The sequence below is a fragment of the Amia ocellicauda genome, chromosome 18 (assembly GCF_036373705.1).
Source record: "Amia ocellicauda isolate fAmiCal2 chromosome 18, fAmiCal2.hap1, whole genome shotgun sequence".
NCBI lineage: Eukaryota > Metazoa > Chordata > Actinopteri > Amiiformes > Amiidae > Amia > Amia ocellicauda.
Genome location: NC_089867.1, coordinates 23,493,598 through 23,517,122, shown reverse-complemented (window position 1 = coordinate 23,517,122; position 23,525 = coordinate 23,493,598). Strand labels below are relative to the sequence as shown.

General features: G+C 47.1%; 1 protein-coding gene across 2 annotated transcripts in view; it reads right to left on the bottom strand.

Moving 5' to 3' along the window:
- Positions 1 to 23,525, bottom strand: part of eif4g3a (eukaryotic translation initiation factor 4 gamma, 3a) — a 46,024-nt gene that overhangs the window by 2,996 nt on the left and 19,503 nt on the right. Inside the window, exons 4-30 of one of the 2 annotated variants that reach the window (XM_066691160.1) lie at positions 23,112 to 23,204; positions 22,282 to 22,314; positions 19,953 to 19,973; positions 17,010 to 17,189; positions 16,686 to 16,803; positions 14,456 to 14,556; positions 13,380 to 13,505; positions 10,874 to 10,964; positions 8,601 to 9,452; positions 7,178 to 7,263; positions 6,424 to 6,673; positions 6,093 to 6,220; positions 5,580 to 5,723; positions 5,162 to 5,317; positions 4,660 to 4,857; positions 4,421 to 4,567; positions 4,019 to 4,255; positions 3,175 to 3,279; positions 2,767 to 2,902; positions 2,482 to 2,570; positions 2,050 to 2,140; positions 1,493 to 1,613; positions 1,134 to 1,345; positions 797 to 912; positions 496 to 668; positions 220 to 345; positions 28 to 109 (exon numbers count right to left, since the gene is read on the bottom strand). In XM_066691160.1, coding sequence (XP_066547257.1) covers positions 28 to 109; positions 220 to 345; positions 496 to 668; positions 797 to 912; positions 1,134 to 1,345; positions 1,493 to 1,613; positions 2,050 to 2,140; positions 2,482 to 2,570; positions 2,767 to 2,902; positions 3,175 to 3,279; positions 4,019 to 4,255; positions 4,421 to 4,567; positions 4,660 to 4,857; positions 5,162 to 5,317; positions 5,580 to 5,723; positions 6,093 to 6,220; positions 6,424 to 6,673; positions 7,178 to 7,263; positions 8,601 to 9,452; positions 10,874 to 10,964; positions 13,380 to 13,505; positions 14,456 to 14,556; positions 16,686 to 16,803; positions 17,010 to 17,189; positions 19,953 to 19,973; positions 22,282 to 22,314; positions 23,112 to 23,204 — 4,212 coding nt within the window. Of the gene's footprint in view, positions 1 to 27; positions 110 to 219; positions 346 to 495; positions 669 to 796; positions 913 to 1,133; positions 1,346 to 1,492; positions 1,614 to 2,049; positions 2,141 to 2,481; positions 2,571 to 2,766; positions 2,903 to 3,174; positions 3,280 to 4,018; positions 4,256 to 4,420; positions 4,568 to 4,659; positions 4,858 to 5,161; positions 5,318 to 5,579; positions 5,724 to 6,092; positions 6,221 to 6,423; positions 6,674 to 7,177; positions 7,264 to 8,600; positions 9,453 to 10,873; positions 10,965 to 13,379; positions 13,515 to 14,455; positions 14,557 to 16,685; positions 16,804 to 17,009; positions 17,190 to 19,952; positions 19,974 to 22,281; positions 22,315 to 23,111; positions 23,205 to 23,525 lie in introns of both variants that reach the window. The other variant, XM_066691161.1, reaches the window with a different exon arrangement.

Genomic DNA, 23,525 nt, shown 5'->3' with positions numbered 1-23,525 from the left:
ACTCTAGAACACATAGAAATCTCTTACCATTTGTTTGCATAGTAGGTGCAGTATGTCAGAAAATAATTTCCCAGCTCTTCCTACAGGAAGTAAAGGTTTGCTAAATTCACTGCAAGAAAAAGAAGGGGAGACGCATCAGATGGCTGACAGCACACATTCTCACTCTCCTGTCTCCGAGGATGGTACAGTCTGTCAAAAGCGCATCACAGACACACTCACGTAAATAATTCTCTCATAGAGATTCCTCCTTCCCGGAACATGGGGTTCACCAGCTCCGAGAGGTACAGCCATATATGGGGAATGTCGATGGCCATATCGTCCGCAAACTCCAGCGTGTCCGCGAACCTGAGGGAGAGAAGCCCCACGACGTCAGCACCTCGAGACTGGAGACGGAGAACGGAACGGCTAACTCTTCTCAATTTCTCTCTTGGACAAATGAGAGAGAAATGACACGCAGGCGGACGTGAAGGCGCAGGTCTGACCCCCTGGACTCACCCTTTGAAGAACTCGGACTTGGACAGGGTTCCCGCCTGCACCAGCTGGAACAGCAGCTGCCCCATGTGGTCTCGTGTGATCTGACTCCTCTCCAGCGTGGACTCCACCCCCACCCGGACGAACACGTGCAGCAGAGCGGGCTGGTCGAGCTCCTCCACGCACTGCACCGCCTCCTGCACACGCACACAGAGTTCAGAGGAGTCTGAGACCACGGGACCTGAACATTTATTTTATCTTTACGATTATTATTATTATTATTATTATTATTATTATCGGTACCAGACTCTGCGCAGAAACTCGCCTTATAATCATTGATGTGCAGGAACTCGTCGATGATGGATTTAGATTTCTTCTCCATCTCCTCCTCCGATAAGGTGGGCTTCTCTGCGGTGACTGATCCTGGCGCCTCGGGCTTCCCTGGAAGGACAGGCAGCAACGGGCTCAAAATGGGTTCGGAGACAGCCGTGGTATCAGTCTAACACGGCAAACCCTACGTCCAACTCGAGGAACCCGAGCAGGAGATGTTTCGATTTCTGTAGCCTACGAGGAAGACTATCTGATGATATCCTAGACCCAGTTAAGATCGGAAAAGATAATAAAATCAAGCTCAGTGAACAGACGGGAACCCGATCACTCACCGCTCTCCCGCGCACGGCTGCGCTCTGCCTCGGCCTTCTCCTTGGCCAGGGCCAGCAGCTTGACCGCCTCAAGCACCTCACGCCTCTGCTGCTCCTCCTGGGCCTGGGCCTCCAACAGCTCCTTGCTGCTGCTCCCCCGCGCGAAGGGGCCAGGCCGGTTGGGGGAGGGCGTCGCGGGCTTGTCATTCCTCTCGCGCCCCGTGCTGCTCCGTCTGTGGGTGCGGGGAGACGGAGACCGAGTGACTGTGACTACGTGCTCATGACCTTCTGGCTCTCGACTCTTGTATGTTGTGTAAAACTAAGCGGACCACAAAACCAGTAGGTGTTTAATAGTCCAAGACCTCCGCTCCAGCACTCACCCGCTCAGATTTCTCCGCGCGTCGAAGTCCGAAGCGGGTGCCGGGGGAGTGGCGGCCTGGGGCTGCGTATTCTGGAGGGCGGAGAACCGGTTCAAGCTGGTCGTACTGGAGCGGGACAAATCTGGAAATCAAGGACATGTTGCTCAAAGATCAGTGACAGTGAGTATTGAGTTAAACGATGTAGAGCGCATCGTACACCAACACGGGTCAGGGAACGGGCCGTTAAGCTTGGTGGGAGAAGTAAAGGACGATCGGGGCACAGGAGAAACATTTTTATAGTCCTTGGACAGCAGTTCATCCTTGTGTATTAAAACAATAATGGAAACGGCAACAGCTTTCCAGTTAACACTGCTGTGAGGATTTAAGGGGGTCTTATTAACCAACTGCAATCCTGTTGACTCATTCACAGGAGGGGAAAATAATAATGCACAGATGACTTAATTATAATTCCACTTGAAATAATGGACGCTCTCATCAAATCACAGACTGCAATCACCCACAAGCCTCCTTGACCCCCCGTGCCGCGGACGCAGGGGGCTGGGGAAGGCCTGCCTCACCTGACTCACTGGCTTTTGCCCCTCCGCTGCTGCCCTTGCCCCAGCTCAGCTGTGCTCTGGGCCCCAACTGGATCTTGTCATCTATGGTTGGCTGTGGAAGAACAAAACAGATCGCTAACCAAAAATGAAGATTTGGTTTTCCTTCCCAATCAGTGATAAGGGCCGAGTTGCCTTAGACGTCACACACTGCAATCCACAACATGCTCATTTTGTAATGACGCTTCGGCCGGGGAGAGGCTCAAAGAGCGCCGAGAGGTGTGGCGACAGCTTCAGGACTTCACTGCGGGTGGTGGTGTCGTGCAGTGGAAGTGGGCCCGTTATTCTGTGCGGCCTAACCTAACCGAAACCTTGCGGCCGAGAGTCGAGCTCATTCAAAGCGGGGTACGGGAGGATTCAGGTGGCCCATCGAGACGCTTCTACAGACCGGTTTACCTTGGAGATCTTGGGGATCTTGCTGGGATCGATGGTGCGGCTGTTCTTCGTCATGGGCACAGTGTTCCAGGTCTCTTCTCTTTGCACCACTGCGGACACAAGCGAGACGGAGAGATGGTCAGTGTGCGGGTGTTCAGTTACTAAGTGGGGAGAGGGGGTGCCGAGGCGGTGGCGGGGAGGCTCTCTGCTGGAGGGTGGCTGTAGACGTTGACCTCCAACAGAAAGCCTCCCTGCTCTAAGCTCTAAAGAGGATTAGGGTGAATCCGAACGGCGGCCTGCTCTGACCTGGTCTCCGCTTGTCCTTGGACAGCAGCTGCTGGTGGACCTTCCTCTGCTCCTCCTGCTCCTCGATCTTGGCCTCCTTGTGGATCTGCTCGATGGTCTTGGGGCCCTGGTCTGCCCTCCGAGACACCCAGTTGTTCTGAAAGCACAAGAGGAAGGTATTCTTGCTCAACCGTTGTCCCAAAGAAAACCGATTCCTTCCCTCATGAATCTTGAATCACCTGCCACTCTGATAATTAGCACGCGTTTAATTATTAAACGGACACAATGTACCGGATTACACAGAACCAGAGGAAGGGAAAAACTTAAAATCGCTAAAGGAGGTTCCCTGCGGACGGTGAACAGGTCCGCGGTGCTGTGTCACGACGAGGTCTCGCAGCCTCGCCCTACTCGAGTCACGCGGGAACTCACCAGCCTGAGATCGATCACGTCCTGTAACATGAAGCGGATCCGGGACGAGGTCTTGCGCTCCTTCACAATCTTCTCCATCTGGGTGAAATACTGATCCATGCGAGGCTAAAAGAGGGGAGGGGGGGAAGACCAGGAAATTAAATCATCCATCCTGTTTTTATCTGTCCGAATGGATATCAGTTTGCAGAGAGACCCGAACGGCATGGAGCATCATCAGAAAAGTGGAGAAAAACCTAACATCCATCTAGGGTCTGATTAAGGAATGACATACAAAAACAGGGGTGATAATTACGCACCATAATTTCTGTTCTAGATGGCTACAGAAAAGGCAGGAAAGGAAATCATTTATTAAGTTTAGGATGTAAATCAATCGATCGACGCTGCAATTGAAATATACTCTATGAAAGAACGTCAAAAGGCACAATTTTCTACAGTAAAATCTCCCATAATCAGAACCCAGTCCTGCAGTGACCTCTGGCTTTGTCGATCAAGGAAATGTCTGCGAACGCGGCGTCTCTGTACAGCAGCCAGCTGTGAGTGATATAACTAAACGCTAAGCACATACAGATGCAGTCGGAGATCAGTCTCGAAGGCACACCGAGGCCCCTCCGGTCCCCTCCCCCAACACCCCCCGGGCCCCACTGCCTATAGCAACGCCCCATGAGCACAGCTGGAAGTCATCGGCAACACTCTGCTTCTCCCCTCAGACAGACGACTCAAACTGCCTGCTCTGCTGCCGAAGCCGTTTTCTTAAGACCTGTGATGTCGTGATTTGTTTTTGAGCATACTGCTCGTTGCAGACAGCGCCATACACAACACGACAATCCCCTGGCCCCGGCCTCACCTTGGCCTTCTCGAAGTCCAGGTCCTTGCCGATGGTGGTGAGCAGCCGACACAGGCACTCCAGAGACTCCTCGTCGTGGTTCTTCAGCAGCTTGACCACGCAGTCGTGCATGATGGCCTCCGTCAGCATCTTCAGCTTGAACAGCTCCCCGATGAACTTGATGTTCCCAATGGAGCGCCGCCGCGCCTTGTCCTTGGCCTCCTCCAGTTCCTCCTGTAGACGGTCTCGCTCGGTGGACTGGGAGAGGGAGTGGGGAGAAGAGGAGAGACAACAGCAAGTTAATGAAATGTGTATAATAAGTAATATATATTATGCTATCTAGCTGTCCAGCACCAATTACACAGAAATGCAGCCAGTAACCAAAACGATGCCATTCGGGGAAGGAAGGAAAGAGACACTCACAGAGGAGGCCGACTCCAGCTCCTTCTGCTTCCTCTCGAACACGACGTCATCCACCTTGTCCCTCTCGAACTCCTTCTGGCAGCGGTTGAGCAGCAGCTTGCGGAAGTTCACTGTACCGGTGGGCTTATCGGCCATGGGCACCTTGAGCTGCGGGGGAGGGCAGAAGGGGAGAGCCCGGCGTGAGCACGGCCGCCGGAGAAACGCACGCACCGAGTCGCCCGCACCAGACCGGCACTCACCGTGGCCAGACAGCGGCACATGTTGGCGTAGGCCACGGAGAAGCTGGGCTCGTCAATGGCCTTCTCAAACACCAGGTCGATGACCCCCTTGAGGCGCTCCTCGGTGTCGATGGTCAGCTCCGTCACCTGCTTCATCAGCTGGTTGAACATCTGCGGCGTCAGTTTGTTCAGGATGCTGCGCACCTTGCGAAACAGGTCCTGCTCAACGAGACGGGCATTTTTACACTTTAAATTGTGTTTATTAAGGACATGCAGATGCAAAGCTGAATCGTAAACTATCCTGTTTATGAAGTGTAATTCTGTGCTCACTTAAACACTGCAGACCGGAAAAACTAAAGTCAAACCGCGTTCACTGTCATTTTCACGCACTCTGGAAGGTGTCAATCGGATTTTGAAGGATAATAAACATCCCACAGTCAGCAGCTTTCACGAGAATACGATTTAAGGCGAAACCGTATCAGTGCACCAAGAAAGGACCCCCAAAATCGGGAATCGGGCTGACCTGTGTTTTCCCCCCGCCCTGGACCTCCGCCGGCACCTCTCTCTTCAGAGTGGGCTTCCAGGCGTGCTCGGCCTTCTTCAGCTGCACCTCATCGTTCACAGACACGTTGGTGATGATCTTACGAGGCTGGGGCCGCCGGGAGCCCACATTCAGCAGCTGCAAAGAACACACACAGAGAGAGTGCGAGAGGAGGAGAGGGAGAGGGAGAGAGGGCCGATTTACACATGGTAAATGACCAAAGACAATGGATAATGGCAGACATTGAAGACATTTAAATGTGTGTGCATATGATTAAAAACCCAAATCAACCCAAAAACGAAGGCAGGTTATGGGCTTGATGTTTCATTCCCCTGCTTTTTTCTTACAGTAAAACGGGATAAATGGATAAAAACAGCACAAAAAAAAAACGCCAACTCACGGCTGCCCCTCGGCCTCCGGAGACCTGCCGCCCGAAGTCAGCGAAGGCGGGGGTGAAGTCCGGCCCTCGGGAGATGGCCCTTGTGTCCAGGGGCCTCATGGGCAGCTTGTTTTGGTTAATCTGCAAGAATGTAGTGTCAATGCACTGAACAGGACAAGAGAGATGCAATCAAAACTTTATCAAGCATCTCCCAATCATTATATACATATCTAGATCAAAAAAATAGATTTACAGATTTAATTTAAATGTCTGCAATTTGCTTTTAGGTTCAGTTTTTAAATAGAGTCTGTAACGATGTACTGAACCTACACAGATTAAAAATACAATCAAAAGCAGCCCACAGGCAATGAAGACAGTTATTTTCTCTTTTTATTCACAGAATGACTAAAGACAGACACTCAAAACTAACATTAATTCCTGGGGAAGTTATTTACTGGAAAGCATCCCGTAAAATACACTGCAGAAATCATGGTGCTGTACATAGGATTAAACGTATAGCGCTGTTTGGCCTACCTTGTCGAGCACCACATCGCTGATTGGGGGCAAACCCTCAGGTTTCTGCACGCAGGCGGGCATGAACTGGAAGCCCAGCAGGAACTCGCGGTCGTACTGCTTCTTGCTCTCCGTGTCCATGGGTTCCGCTGTTTGGATGGAGGAGAGAGAGAGGGAATGACATAGCTTGTAAAGAGAGGTGTGGAGAGCACACCCTTCCACCATTTTCCCACCAGTGCTCTTCAGTTCAGCTCCAAGGAATGGTTCCACAGTGGACGCGGACACTACAATGGGCGGGAAGTGCGGGAACTGAAGAACAAACCACTTCTATGACCACTGCCAGGGGACTCACCTTCTCGCAAGAGGAACGGGGCCGGCCCAGCTGAGCCCTCCTTGTCCGCGGCGGTGACCCCGCTGTCGCTGCTCTCGGTCTCGGAGGCGTGTTCGGCGCCGTTCCTCACAGGCTCCGGCTCCCGCTCCCCATTCTCCTCCGGGACGGGCGCCTTCTTCTCCGCCTCTGGCAACGCGGGGCTGCTGCGGGGCTCGGGCTCCGGCTCCGGCTCCGGGGCCTTCTCCGCCAGCAGCTCCTCCCAGGGCTCGGGCTGCGGACACACAGAGGGCATTCAGATCCAGACGCACACACTAGTGGACATATTTTAGAAGATGGAGGCTTTGGCAAGGCGGTCACAAAAAATAAACAAGTTCTCGGCAGTATATTGAGAAAGAGTTTAAATTAACCCTTCATCTGTAACGGCCGTTTTGTGATTAATTTGGTTTACACTATCTGTTCCAAGAAAAATGAAGAGTCCAGGTGACGGATCCAAAGTAAGACCAGGGATGTAAAATCTTTTTAATGTCACTTAATTCGATTGTTATAGGAATGAACTATTTCAACCACACAACCAATTATAATAAAATAAACACACACACAGCGCCAGAAACAGAGGACCAGTTTCAGAGAGAACCATCGTGAAGTGAAGTTACTCCATAACGTTAATGCTTTTCCATCACGTGCAGAGATGCAATCGTCGATGCCCAGCTGACAGCCGGCCCTGCTTTTATTATTATTATTTTTATTTCTTGCCAGACGCCCTTATCCAGCTTACCTCAGTCTCCTTCTCCGACATGTCTCCCGCTGGAGTCCCTTCTTTTGGTTTCTTCCAGGTCTTTGGTGCAGTAGGAGCAGCTTGAGCTGGAGCACAAATCAAGATGGAACTCATTTGCAATCTTACGGGCAGAAGACAGAGCTTTCTAACCGGTCAGTCTAACGTACACGACACAAGTCAAAAGGGATCTACAGATTGATATACACTGACATCGTTTCGGGAGCAGACTTGTCTCTCACCCGTTCCCTACGGCATAACCCTCGCAATTCGAGTGCCCCCCCACCCCCAGGCCAGTTCAGACCGACTTACAGCGATGCAAGGCAGTCATACACACAGACTAGGGATACACATTGAAAAGCGATGTGATGTTCAGCTAAGTAAGGAATCAATTAGTTTAACAGACATCCGAGTGGAACTATAGTTGGGCAAAAAGACAAAGCATGGGAGCTATTAAGAGACATTACAGACAGTCTGGAATAAAAAGAGAAAAACATGAAAGCCCCCTGATCTCATTACGAAACCATGAATGCATTGTATTTTGAATGTTACTTGCAGAAGTGAATATATTATGGATTGTCCTCCTTTCTCAATAGGCCATTGAGGGTTTACGTTTTCAGTATTAGGCCATATATAAATATCTATATCCCCTCCCCCACGTGTGACAGAGCTTGTTGAGTCTGTTCAAATGGGAAACTGTTAAATTGCCGGCCCAGCTGTTTCTGAGGTAAGAGTCTGGCCCTTTACTGTGGCCGGCTGTGTTTTTCTGTCGTTTGTTGCTCTGATCACATTCTTCAGATTTCTGCTCTTTCATTGCCATAGAGTCTGTTCATCTAACATGACTAAATCTCAAATGTTTCTAAAAGCTTCCTAGCCTATCAGCACTGAAGACTGCAGTTTTCCATTATACAATATATAGTATATGTAGCCCAATTTACTGCTCAAAAAAACCCTGGTTTTACAATTGGTTAATGTAATCCTATGGGCACCAGGAGAGAAAATAGCCATCATTCTACAAAGTCCCTGTTTTATTGTTAAACAGCTACACAAAAGCTTCCCAAAACACTTTTCTTTTGGTGTAAAACAGGTTCAAAAGGCAGCCCTGCAGCAGTTTATTTTTAGATTTAATACAGACAGACCTGTCACTATTTCAAGTCAAGGGAAGTTGTCGCCTCCAATGAGAACTTGCATTTCAATAAACTGATGTTGACTCCCTGCCTGTCAACGGACACTTAATGAAAGGTGAGAAACACTTCTGCATTGCGAAAGTCGGAGCAAAAACGGTCGCGACAGTGATGCTATGAAGACTAGACAGATCACTTTTTAAGCTATTCTACACTTGAGCCCATAGCAAGTCAAATCTGTGGGATTGTATATCGCTGAAAGCCACACTCACACACACAATTTGCACATTTAAGAGCTCTACCTGTATTGGGGCTCCTTCTGGAGTTCGCTTGCAGCTGGGGGTCTGGTTTCTCCAACACAGCGTCCCCTGCCTCGGGCCTGGGTTTGGGGGCGGCATCTGTGGACTCCAGAGAGAGTCTCCTGGCCTCGGCCACCACCGCTGCCGCCTGACTGGTCGCCAGGAGGCCTGGGGGGGGGGGCGGAGCCGGAGCAGCAGCAGTAGTAGTGATAGCAGCAGTGGTGGTAAACGAGGGGGACACGGCCACAGGAGGTACAGCCACGTCAGCAACTAGGGGCACCGCCGCCGGGGTGACCAGGGGGCTGTCCGCCCGCACCTCTCTGGAAGGGGGTTCCTTTCCTTCCATGATGGCGTTCGAGACCAGGGGCTGAGGTGGAGGCTGTGGCGGAGCTTGAGGCGGAGAGGACAGCGGCACCGGCTCCTGGGAGGGCAAGTCCGATTCGCTGCATGGGGAAGTGGCCTCTTTGTCGCTGAGCCCGTTCACCTCCTTGATGACCGGCGCTGGGGAAGCAGACAGACTCCTGGTCAGTTCTGGAAGGGCCCTGTCCAGGTCCAAGCTCTCGGGCTGAGGGGAAACCGAGGGAGCCTCCTTGGGCTCTTCCTTCAAGACAGGCTGCTCGGCCGGCTTTGCCACCACCACCAACGTAGGCTTGTTGGGGCTGGCGACGGGTGCCGGAGGGGCCATAGTTGGGTTCGGGACCACGGCTGGGCTGGCGGCGGGAAGCTCTGGTTTCTCGGGAGGTGGGGGGACCTGCACTGGGCTGGCCGCCTCCCTTTTGTCAGCAGGGGGGTCTGGCAGCCGCAGCCCTGGAGATGAAGACTTCAGAATCGCTGACTCCAGTTTTGGCTTGTCCTCTGGGGGTCAATGGCAGGGCGGAGAGAGGGGTTTATGAAGAAAAGAAAAAGAGAAGCAACAGATGAGTAACCTGTAAGGCTCAACTCTTGATCGTGATCAGATTAATTGATTATGTGGCATGCCGTGAAATCCGCTACATCGAAAGACGTGTATTCCTGCATCGTTGGACTGTTTATGAGGACGTGACTCTGGTAAGTCCAACCAACGGCTTTTACTCTCCCTTCGCAAAATGCAAGGATGAGGGAGTTAACACCCCAGACTAATGCAACCTTATTATTTCAAGTCACCAGCCTTTCTAGTCTGTTTCTGCAGGGTGTGGAACACAATACGATGGTCACAGTGGCTTGTAGTACATAAAAAACAAAGCAGCCTTAGGACCTGATGATTTATTTATAGAAGGAATGCCTTAAGTAGGCCATCTTAAAAGCGTTTTAAGGCCGCTGCGGCATTCATTTGTGTTTAAATAAGTAGATCTTGTGCATCGGCATTGTTAAAACCACTGCATGGCATGGGGGGTGGGGTTGGGATCTTAGCCAGCGTCTCGGTTAGGAGTCGGTCATTTCCACTTTGGCAGAAGACGTTCAGTGCAGGACTTTCTCTCAATATGACAACTATGAGGAAACCATTTTAACAGATTCATCATCAGCTCTTACTAAATCAATAATGCCCGAAATCTGCAGATTGAAGTTGAACACAACCAAAGCATTACTAAGGTGTGAGAAGAAGTCGGCGAGAGGAAAGACAAACTGCATCCCTGAGCAATGGCAGGAAGGATGTCCTAGACCTAGCAGGACTTTTCGTCTGAAGAACGAGACAGATAGCAGAGGATTTGGGTGACACAGCATCGGCCTAATTATGTCTACGAAAGCAGGCCAGAAAGGCAGCCGTTCCCAGGGACTGCATATAATACTGTGCAATTATGAAGATAGATGGAGGCACTTTGTTTGGCACTTTCCTTCCTGCCCTGAGGGAAGGGGTCACTGTGACATGCAGTCGCAGAATGTCAGGTCCATGAATATTAGAATAAAGTGCTTAAGAACACTCTGTATCGATTACAATCTGCTGCCTACAAACATGCAACCAGTGGCACCGTGTTGAGAAGAGTTTCCTCCGTTAGGTCAAAGGAAATCTAGGGTTTTGTGACTGCAACAATTCAAAGATCCTGCTTTTAACTGCTTCCTCCCGTTTGAACAGTATCATTAGGTGGCCAAGCATTGAGAAAGACCGTAAGAGGTTGTTGCCAGGGGTGCAAGCAACGTTATGTTCTAAGTGTGTTTTTCTTAGAGTAAATGGTGGTTTCTGATGAAAACTCAAGGTGCATCATGGGTAAGATGCACCAGTCAGCTGTGGTTGTGGAGCGAGGGGGGTTTCGGAAGCGTGTGTGAAGATGGATGAGCCCACAAACACGGGGTGGTCAGACCTGGCTTTAAGTCCACTGGCGCAGGGATGAGCTGGGTGTTCTCCACACTGTACATCACATGTCCGTGATCGGGGACCTGGCTGCTCAGCTGCTGGGATTTGAGGTAGAAAATGTGAGGATAATGAGGGTGCGGACATAAAAACTAGCAATGCGGAACACACACGCACACACGCACGCACGCACGCACGGACAGCAGAAACCGAAAAAAGGAGGGTGATGTGGAAGAGGAGGCACAGGGGAGACCGCGCAACACAGATAAGAGAATAGGGGTGGGAGGGGAAAACGAGGTCAGAAGAAGCAAATCAAGAAGAGGGGGTGGGGTGGGGTTAAAAGAATGGACAACAGAAATGGAGAGAGAGAGGAGAGACAAATACTGTTAACGTCCAAGAGAAGACAACAGGGTCACAACACAACGAGCGGTGAGGGTTCCCTCTACAGAGACAACGAGGACAACGATGTCAACCGCACAACAAACACACAACTTTAAAGTGTAGTCTAAGTGTGAGATGTGGAAGAATAAAACATAGTGCTGAAAATGCATCCTTACTGCAGTAACTATAGTTGTTTCCATATTAAGACGATACTGTATTGCTTTCTCTTATGGTGATATAGCGCCTTGCCTGTGTTACAAGTCTTTATTCAGTCATGCTTGGTTTCATTCGGGTCTTTAGTAGTAGCAAATGCTTTCATTTGTCACAATTTGTATGCAATTGTTTGTAATTTACTGATCACAGTCCTGTTATGATTTTTTACACCTGATTTTTGGTGTAAAGATTGATTTAAGTAGAATGCTAAACGTCTGATTTAATCAAATAACTTCAGAGTATAGTTTCCATTTATTTGTGTGATTTTAAAGAACAGTTTTACATGGTTACATTAATGAGAGGGAGGCACTGTGTCCCATTACAGCTTAAATGTATATATTTTTCAGACTCTGAATCTATAAAAGTCTACATCACCACGTAATTGCCATTTAGGAGTACAAAACACACATTATGGATCCTGGAAGGTACTTTTGCTTTATAATGCAAATAATGTCCCAGTTGATCAGCTTCCTTTAAAATCTCTTCTCCTGAACCCACAACTACAGGCACATCATATAATCAAATAAATCAGGAGGATACTTTTGAAATCACTTCAGTCTTGCCCTTGTTTTGAAAGTAACCACCCTTCAATGATCCACTCTCCCACTATCCCTTCCTCTGGTCTAATGCGTGTGCAGTGAGCTCAAGTGGATGAACTAGCCTAGCTTTCACTTGCTGTGCCCCCAACCAAAACTGGCTTCGGAACTACCGCTGTGAAGCTTTTAAATCCACACTAACAGCTTTCTTTCCCCATCGATTGCACTCTCTTGCTATAATCGGCGTTTTAAGTACTTTGCAAAGCTTTTTATGCAAGTGTAATGGATCGTGTGTGTATTATATATGTTGTGTGTCTATCTGTAGAGGGAACACGTTGGAAAAGAAGACAAGACAACACTTTGAGGCAGAACTAGCACAAAAGCAGACAATACTGTTTGAAAGGCATGGACAGCAAATGTTTAAGATGCAGTATTCCTTTTCTCCATTCCTGTAGAGGATTAGATTTGATATCGGTCCATTGTAATGCTTGGATAAAGTTCTCTTGCCTGGACTCAAGCTAAATTTGTAAAGTTTGTAAAACAGTACAGAAATACGTTCTTGATTCTGTGATCTGATGTTCTGAAGACTAGGCTACAGTTTAGTAGATACTCATAACTTTGAACTGACTTAGCGGTTCAAAGCCAAGTGCTTCATTAACAAGTTGATTTACGTCTTTTACGAGAGGAGAAAAAGAACACTGCAAACCTAATGCATCACAGGAAAAATCGTAATGAACAGGGAGAATACAAAGATAGGAAGACAATTAATTGGCACACTATGCAGATTAGAGGCAATGGAAAACATCAATGTGGACAACTGCAGTGACTCTTGCTCAGTTGGTGAAGGCAAAGTACTTCAAAAACATTCCCAATACACAGAAGTAATTTAAAGCGAACACTGACAGTTTTATGGTAAAGGACTTCAGGTATATTCCCCCACTCCTCCTACTAGCAAATGTGGCTACGACCGATTTTCCCTCCTATGCCACCAAAGCCTTGCCCAATCTACCACGGCCCTCTGCCCAATCCTGTGCGCAGGACACTAAGACCAGTAGGTCCCTAAACTGGTCTTATTTTATTTACCCTGCTCCCACACCCTCTGTCCTTAAAAGGCATGAAGTCACCGCTAAATGACTGTTCACCCACCGGTTTTCTCAGGTGCAATAGATCATTGCCCCCGAACCCCGTACACAATCAACAGAAATAAAAATCACACGATGCTGATCAATAGAATGTTACACATCAAGGAGTTTAGGAATCTCTAGATCATTTCTTACCAAGATAAATAGTATAACAATAAATAAATGACAACAAAAAAAAAAACATTGAGTGTCAATGAAGACGCGAGCCTCTATGATTGCAGTATCCCAGGGCGGTGCCCCTTACCTGGGGGGGGGTGGGGGTGGAGGAGGGCCTCCCCACAGGGGGGGTTGGATTCCGGCTCCCCCCCCCTCCGGACATGATCTCCTCTGTGATATCCTTCCCGCCCTGGTTGGGGTCTCGGATCCGGATCTGCGGAAACAATGACGGGAAAGAACGGGAGATTTCACTAAAGCGTCGGAATCTCGGAGCTGCCATCAGACTGTGATTTTACACCAGGTTTACGATCAGCGTGTGTGTGTGCGTGTGTGTTCATATCTGTCCATATCTGTACAATGTAAAACTATAACAGAACTATAACAAAAGACAGACAATCCAGCTTGTTAAGCACGGACAATCAATTCATCCTAATACCACTCACTGCTACACTTTCATCTTTTAAACAGCAAAGCTTTTCCTCCCGGCACCCATTTTGTCTAATGACTTGCACCAGGAATGGCAATTAATTCATACATTTTTAAAGTGATCATGGCCCTATTTTTAGAGTACACAATTAACACGAATCGATGTCCAAGTATCATTCACACATTTCAGGATGACAAAACACTTGCAAAGGCCAATGCCAAGTCAATTAAAATCTTTAACACCTCATACCAGTGGCATAGTTTCTCACTCTCTCTAAACGTATTGTTATTGGGGGAAAAATATGTATGGATCATCTCATGCTGTGAATCAATCAGTACCAGTCAAGCTGGGGCTCTGGAGACAGAACATTAATTTCCTTATATAAATAGAAAAGAAAGAAAAAGATTTTGCTTCGTCTTGTTGCAACTGATGTTTTTAAAGCAATGTTGAGGTAAATCATACAGTCAGAGTTTTGGTATTTAATGATTGATTCTAGCTTCCATTCAATGACAGAGAAACAACCACCTGATTAATAACTCCCAGCCCCGGTCCGAGTGGATTTACATATCTGTAGATAGATTTGATTTTAATGGGTGCATATTTTCTCTCTCCCTTTCTTATTGTTCACAAAGGCATTTACAGAGCATGTTCTTTGGAGAATCTGGGCCTTTAGTTCTACCACACACGGAGCACAAATGGCAGCCGACTCCACGTGTCAGCAGTGCTGGATTACTCACTGTTTTCTTCTCTCTCTTGGCAGGTGGAGGTTGCTGTGGTGTAGGCACTATGATTTGTGGAGAAGGGGTGTACACAGTCTGCCCTTGGTAGTAGGGGTGCCCTGCTTAATCAGAGAGAAAGACCAGATCAGGAACCTACTGACTCACCAGGACCACAGATGCTATGCAAAGATTTCAGTTGTAACAGGTGTCACGTTACCGCATGCCTTTCAGAAGGTCATACGGAGATCATTCCCCCACTGGGTTCACCTCCAGTATCCTTCATGCAGGATTCACCTGCTGGGGATACTGGGAATAGTTTTGGAAATGGAGAAAAACACCAGCCAACACAGTCAAAGCCATTTGACAGGTCCACCCTTTTCCCTTTGAACTACAGTAAAAGCCGCCATTTCGGTAATCTCTCGTACGATTCCATTTTCGGGCGGTGAGGCAGGCAGCGCGGCTGAGGGTCTCCTATCTGCACTGAACTATATGGCACAGCCATGCTGCTCTGGGCTCAGCTGGCGTGGCACGGTCACAAAACAGTGTGGATTAGAGAGCCCCAGACCTGGTGTGCGCCCAGACCACAGCCCAAGGATCCGGCTGTCAACCAGCTGTCAACAGAGACACGGACAGAAGCGGAGAGAGGGCACGGTGTAATAACGCTGCCAATACCAAGACTTGAGAATGGAGTGAAATTCATTTTGGGGGTTATATGATTTATAGATTAGCTTCCAAAACTATTCAGGTGCGCACACTATTTTATTTATACAAATAGAAATATATTTTAATTGTAGGACGATCAATATTATATGCATCAAAAGCATGAACTGAAGAAAGCAGTCCATTAGCACAAGCCAAACCACCTGGAGTTCTTGCATGGAAGAGTGGCCAAATATCCATGCATTTAGAAATACAGGTCACAATTTGTGACATATATGCTGTTGATGCTTATTAGAATACTGACAGTCGTACATTTTTTCACTTCCGGATTTATTTGCATGTGTTCGCTTGTGTTTTCTTGCTAAATTAACTTCATCAGGGGCCGGGATAAATTTGGAAGCTATTATATGTGAAGCTGCATGAAATCCCAGAGAGGAATAAATCAAAACAAGAACCAAAAAATCCTTTCACTGGTAGAACCCAATTTATCCCTGGTTTACGACTTGTTTCTAGTGTGTTTACATTACACAATCCCTGCATAGTTTCAGTCTGAGTTTTGTGCAGCTGAGAACACCCGAAAAGAAACAGGTACGGTGAAGAAACATCAGGCTGGCAAACTGTCAGTCAGAAAGACAGAGGGATAGGGGGTCCGGGCCGGTGTCCAGGGTGCACAAAGTTCAGCCGTGATCCCACCGCAGTATTTTTCGTGTCTAGATTGTACCTCACGGTAAAGCATCAATCAGCGGTAACCCGAATGGCCACCCAACAGGAATTCCCTGAGAGTAACTCAAGCCCACCCTTTGTCTGATGAAATATGTTTTAATACAATTAATATGACTCGTTGCCAATTGGGTCACAATTTCGCTTCCTGTTGGAAAATAAAGCTAAAAAGGGAAGTTTATTCTACAATACATCATCAGGCCGCTTGCTTGTTCCTGGCAAAGGACGTGTACCGAGTTAACGGCTTACTGTGGCAAGACGTCCACACATACACACTAACATACCATTTTCAAGCTGCGTCACATGACTCTACCCGTTTCTCTCTGCAGCCTCTCATACGACACACTTCTCTACAAACTTAACAGAAGACGCTCTACAAGGCATTTCTTCAACAATCAGCGTTTCGACTTTGAAAATGAAAATTTGTGAAGTTGAAATCTGCAAAGAATAGATTCAGTCAAAATATATTCATTTATCAATAAAGTCTGACGCTGTTTCCCGTCAATAGCATCACATTTCAAGCCTGTCGGAGAGGCAGTCCTGCCATGTCAGCTTGTTAAGGCAGGAAATAGGGACTAGAGTATTAAGCAAAGGGAATTTTCTGACACTGCATTAATAAGAACTGGTATTATATATTTAGATACATGAGGACACATTTCACTGTGTAATGAACTGAGCTGTAGAGAAAAGGGAATCAGGACATCTGTTCCTGAAGGAACTGAAAAAAATCCTTAAAAAATAACTACATTCTAGATTATGTGGAGCTCTGACCTTGTGTCAGGCTAAAGGTCAGACTGCTTTGTCTGGCTGCGGTCTGTGTGTGACGCTGTGACAGTGCAGACAATAATAAGCCCATGGCAGTGCTCACCATACGGTGTGGGGAACTCTCCAGGGCTCGGACCAGGGTAGAAGGTGCTGGGGCCCGGTGGCTGAACCGAATACTGCTGCGGGGGCCCCACGTAGGGCGTGCTGTGTCGATAGGGCGGCTGAAAGACAAAACAGAGGAGCAGATGATCAGTTATTGATAAACTGCACCGCGGAGAATAAACCAATATTGGCGGGTGTTGAGAGGGACTCGTGCTGCCGAAGGCTCACTCACATCGGTGGAGTTGTGAAACTGCCATGAGACTCCGTATCCCTGCCCCACAGTGCCCCCCCGCCCCCATCTCTCTCCCCCGCTAGGCACTCTCACCTGGGGTATGTAGTACTGGGCTGCCTGTGGCGAGGGGAAGGGCATGGGGGTCATAGTCATCATGATGGGCTGGTTGGGGGGGTAGACGGCGGCAGTGGGGGTCTGTGATCCCGGCCGAATGGAAGGGCTGTTGCTTGGAATGGTGGGGCGCGCCGTTTGCATCTGGGTCCTCTGGAAAAACTGAGGGAGGGAGGAAAAAAACGAGGGATGTAGGACGGCTGAGAAGGTCGTGGAGCCAAAACTCACTGTCACAACAAAACGGTGAAAAGCTAAAAAATAATCTGCCATTCAGTATATACAATACCACAACAATGGTACAGATTTTTTGAAGAATTTCTAAAGAACTAAAACATTCTTCTTTGAGTCCACCCTAAGTGAACCAATGCTTGAGTTAAACAGCTACAAAATGCTGGAAAATTACATATTTCTTCAAAGGCCAGTAGAAATGATTTTTCATTCAACAATATAGTCACTTATAGACTCTTATGAAGGGACACAAATTGTTTGGATCAGCAGCAGTTTTGCAAGAGATATGCTCTTACACTGATGTATGCACACTTGACCCTATTCTAGAGGGCAGTGCGAGAGGACAGTAAACAGCACAATATTTAGCCGTTTGGACTGTGGCTGCCCATTCGAGACACGCCGAGAAAGCCGGGGGAAATCGGTCTGACAAACAGTTAACCTGTGCCAGCAGCCACACACTTCCACCGTCTCACCCCTGTTAACGGATAAGTGACGCCACAGTTTGACAGAGCAATTTTCCTCAAGACTAGCCTTTTAAACTGGCTATTATAGTAATTCTTCCAGGGATCAACTAATTACAGTTGTTCCTGCACTAACTGCTGCTGCTGTTCCTCTACGGTTTTCGAGCTCTACGAAACATTACTGCTCTGCGGTTTATTCCACAGTAGCTGGTTACATTAGCATACTGAAAATTAAGGCAATCTTTAATTGCAGGTATGGCAAAACAAATCCAGATGCTCCTTGAACTTCACTACAAAAAAAAGTATACACACTGAACAAAAAATAAATTAACATTTCAAATCTGTGGCGTGCCATCTGTCACGGTTCTCCCCCGATCTAGAGGGAGACGTGTGCATTACTCTAGAGATGGCGAGGAGGCAGGTTACTATGGATAAAAGGCTTTGTGGAAATCGACACATGGGCTAGGTAGGTGCCTCGAGAAAAAATTATCACAGAATGATCTCCACAGTCAAAGAGGTGAATGAAACGAAAGGCAGGACACAGGGTAGGAAATGCAGGAACGGTGAAGTAAATGGAAGGCTTTCTATGCCACCCAGAGAGGATGGTTTCAGCGATTGTTGTTGAGGCCTGTTCTCAAAAGCACAGTGTGCGCCATTAAGTGCTGCCAGCCTTGCGTTTGGAGAAGTGCTGATATATTATATTGCAGTCGGGCTCAATCGGAGATTGTTGAGGCCAAAGCACAAACAACCAAGATTTGCAGCCTTTCTACAAAATATTTAAATGAATGATGCAGAAAGGAGACACTGTTTTTTCAAGCACAACAAAGGTGAGCAGTGGGTCTTTGCTGGGGACGTGTGTTAAGGATTACCTACATTTTTCCCCACTCTCTCTTACACGCTTAATGGCTTATTTCGCTGCAATAGTTCATGTATACATTGACTTGTACTTCATGTATATATTGATTCCTGCGAGACGCTGTGCTGCAATTCGTTTGCAAAGGGTAGTGTATCAAATAAAGATTGATCGCGTGAGTCCGGGAGAGACATAATGGTCTATACACCGTTTTCCTCATTTAACAGTGGGTACAGGCCCATGTTATCTGTTACTGTATGCAGAAAAAAGCAGATATTACCCAAAAGAACAGGAAAAACAGCTTTTTGTACAGCTGGCCTGCGTATCAGCCGTCGCACACTGATTCTGCAGCTTCCCGTGGTAACTGTGTGGTGAGCGCGTTTCCTCCAGTGATTTGCGGTAATAATATCAGCAGTATTTTGGCTGGAGAGGTTGAATCGTCTCAGACCAAGCGTGAAGGCAGCTGTAAATATCGGTTTCACGAGAGATGGGGTGTCTTGAACAAGTCCTGTTCATCAAAACAGTAAGAACGGCCAATACTCTGTATGGTTTATTACCAAGAAGTAAAATGTAACTGGCTTGGGTGACTTAAAGCACACTATGAGCTTAATTTGGCAAAGACTGAATAAGGAATAGAATACATACTAGAGAGGAAAACGTCATTATCCATACAGGCAATACAGAACTAAACTGTCAAGATAAATACACAATGATACAGAGCAAAACAGGAGGATTTTAGACATTGAGGAATAATGAATGACAAAACAAGAACGGAAAAAACTGTGGTTTCCAGTTGCATCTTTTTTTTCCCCTACTCTTTCATGACTAGGTTTTTACTTTCCAAAACACTGACATTTGCTGTGATCAAAATAAGACCGTTATGATAAGCACACACGCCTTACACGTATTTTCCTTCAGTAGAGATCACATGAAAATGATCTGCAGTCTCAAACACCACTGACAAATTATGACAACACAATCTGAACTAGTTGCAACTCTCTCAAACTATGTTTTCCGAACTTGTTTACCACTGTGTGATATGCAGTTTGAGGTTTCACATGCATCTCCGCAGAGTAACAAAGAGAGACAGAAATGGAGAGATAAGGATGCCCTTTGAATGGGAAGATTGATATCTAAGGAAAGCAAAGAAAAAAAAAAAAACGATTTATCCCAAATCACACCCACTTAAATAAATTGGCTATGTACTTTTTTTTTTTTTAAGGAATCAAAAGATGTTAAAGAAAATAAAATCAATGCTGTGATGAAGGAGGAACAGGCGGGGGTAGGGTTTCCTCTGGGATGGGGTACTTTTCAGCGCACCGAGTTGGATGGAGACGGGGGAGATGGGGGCTCATGCCATGCATTTCCGGAGACTTCAATTACCTGGATCGGCCTGAATCCTCCCTTGAATATTGAAGCAGGAAAGAGAGAGAAGCCAATGGGAAACCGAACTGATGAGCGTGGAAGACAGAAACACACACACACACATACACACACACACTGACAGGCACAGAGGGCATCGTCGGCCTACGCTCTACAATTGAACGGCTGTGTCCTCGTCCACAAACGGCGTTAGACGCTTTGAGCATTTGCCCCTCAACCCCCTTAAGCTCTCATTCAGGAAATGACATCATTAAAGGCAGCGACCGTGTAAGTGGAAGTGTGCTGTGAACTGGGCCGACTGGGCCTGGCTGCTGTGTCTCTGAGTCTGTGTTGGGAATGCATTCCTCTCTGCTTTCGTTTCTCAGAAATGAATTACTTCACCAGGGAGGAAGAAAAAAAAAAACACAAATCACTAACAATGGGCTTGTTTTTCATTCTTACTGAAAGCTGTGCTAGGGGTAAAAAAACTAAACTGATGGTTTCTAAAGATTCTCTACTGCAGAACTCTCTTTTATCATTTGTTTTTAATCGCTAAAGTAAGTTTTATGCAAACAAGAGGTCATCACCCTGAAGATATTCCCTGTGTAAAAATCTAACTCTAGCAGGTGACAGAAATACGTAATTCCAGCCACATTCGATTTCACCCTGAACTAGTATCCATGTCCACAAATCATAAACAAAATGTGTATTCGGTATACGTTGGCACATGCATACGCAATTTTTATGTACATCTGCCAATACTGGGTACTCTCAGCACATTCCCCTATATGAGCGTTTTAATACACAGTGTGAAACTGTGAGTGTCAGGTTTACATGCGGGATTTTATTTATTTCCTTAGGTTGCTGCTGGCCAAGCGAATTCTATATGAACCACGAGTTATTCAGACACCTACTGTGGCATCACATCTCAGATACAGATCAGTCTTCAGATCTTTAATGGTTATGTGTTATGAGATCTATTGTATTGCTTGCTGAAAAAAAAACACTCCCAGAGAGGAAATGAACTAAGAAGTGGTACAAGTTCATTGCCTTCCCTACAACCTTTACACTGAGAGACCTCCGCAGACAGACAGAAAAAAAAAAATAGTGGTGTATTGGTTTATCTTCAGGTTACAGACCTTGCACTTGAACAAGATAAGGTTTAGACAGCCTTAATATTTACACTGTGCTTGAATCTTTCATTTCCCATTAGACACTACACAGTTTGGTCACAAAGATCCCTCCCTACCTCATGAACTTTTTCGATTGGTAAACACTGTTCGCTAATTGGCCCTTATGAATGGCAAAAGCCCTGCCATATGCGTCGTTCCACAAGGCCCGGCCAGCGCACTTCAAAGTCTGTTTCATCAAATTAAAGGACTGCAAAGTGCCGAGTACAAGTCTCTGCAGTCTGGATCCAAACAGCGGCGAGGCCACTTAATCTTCACAGACAGAGCGCTGCGTTTTAATCCCAGCCACCCTGGCAGAGGCACACTGTATGCTAATCATGTGTGCGCTTTCAATTTCCAGATTAAAACACAGCCCCTGTAAAGTCTTTAGAGACAATGCAGCGAAGGGTGATTAAGACAAGAGTTTAGCTCGATATATAGCATCTGATTTGGCCTTATAAAGGGGCTCGAGTTGGGTTCGGCACACCTAGCCACGCGTTTTCTACAATAATCCTCGTAGCACAGCCTGATTAATTGTTGTAGACAATGTAGATATAGACACTTATGTTCTTCTGGACAGACCTTTGAACTCTAGAATCACATCCAAAACGAAAGAGAACAAGCAAAAGCATTGTCTAGATTCTTTTGTGATTAGTCACTTTAAATGAACTAGATTTTATTACATTCACCATACCCATAAACAGCTTTTCTTATTTATAAACTATACTCAACTAAAAAAAACATATAAATATGTATTGGTGTGAAGTAAATAACAAGCAAGAGAACAGGACAATGCATTCCCAAAGACAAGCAGGCCCTTAAATGTATGACACAAAAACACCACAGTGACAGGTCCCAGTTCACGTGTCTGTGGCCTCGTTAGCCAAGAAACACCCGATGTTGCAGAACCATTTCCTGACACCGGCTGCCAAATCTGAAGGCCATTAAGCGCATGTGAATACTCAAGTTCTGTTTTTCTTCGATTATAAACGCCCTCTATATAAACATGAGATGCAGAATGTACTTTCGAGAAGGTCGCCGGCTTTTCCGCAGACTCATCAGCACAAAGCACACAGCAAAGAAAAAAAATCTTAGTAAGACGACTCTGGGCTGTCCGGGCAGACCCACATAGTTTGGGGAGGATGTGTGGAAGGGGAAACGGAGCGGTTGTCGTACGTTACCTGATGGTGGGCAGGACGAGGACCCGTTGCAAACTGGGGGGGAGGAGGAGGAGGAGGAGGAGGTTCGGGATGGGGGGATGGGAGCAAAGCACAAAAAGAAAGGAGAAGCAAAAAAGTGAGAGAGGAAATAGTAACACACACCACCAAACGCAGCACACAGTCTACAGTCATTGACGGAAGCTATAGAAGAGGCTCACAGGGTGGTGCCATCTAAAGACAAGAGCTTGACATCGTTTCAGTGGGCATCAGGAAAGCATTCGGCTTGTGTTTACAGACACACAACTGCACAATGGCACATAAATGCGGAGGTCAAGCCCACATGCTTGTCGAGCTCTAACTTCAAAGGTGACTCATTCATTCATTCGCTCTCATCTGACAGCGAACCCTCATCCACTGACTTGTCGAGAGCTACCCTCTACGAAAACAATGCTGGAGCAGTAGGCCAAAACCCATTATTTTCCAGTCGTATTCAAATTAAAGCTGTACCGAATGACACAACATATCCTCCACTCGTATATGTTAAATAAACAAACCTTTGGCCAGTAAAGGAGAATAAGTGCCCAGTTTCCAGCTGTGAGAGGGAATGAGACAAAAGCACTTTATAAAGGTGCTAGACTGAGTATCTCTGAACCCCAGAACTGTAATAAAAACTTCGAGACGGTGGCTTGGGTCAGATGTGCAATGGCAACTTTCCTCGAATGTAGGACAGGATGAGAGCGGCCGCTGTATTGTTTAGAAGAACACAAGCGCCTGGCCCCAGCTGTGGCTCCGCACACCGCGTACAAACCCAAACCCCGAGAGTGTCAACCCTGCCGGAGGGGAGTACTTACCGGGCGGCTCTGCGGCTGTGCGTTCATTGGCTGCGTCGGGGGAGAATACACCAATGGGGTGGTGCCAGCATTCTGCCCAGAGGTGTACGGAGACTGAGGGGTGGGGGCAGAGACGGAGGGAGACAGAAAGAGACAGAGCGAGAGGGTGGTAAGAGCAGTGATGACAAAAAGAAAAACATGTTTACAGCAGACAGGTTCATCTCATAGCACTGCAAACTCAGTAATAGGTTTAGTGAACAGGGTCCCATAAAGCACTAGTTCTCTCAGACTGCATGCACATCTCCAGCTGCTGTCAGTGCAGTGTTGGCATGTGTTGAGGGCTGCTGTACAGCACATCAAAATGTTGCTCTCTCACCAGAAGTGTGGGGGGGGAGAAAAAGGCACTAGGAAGGGGTGGGGATTACTGCCTTCTGT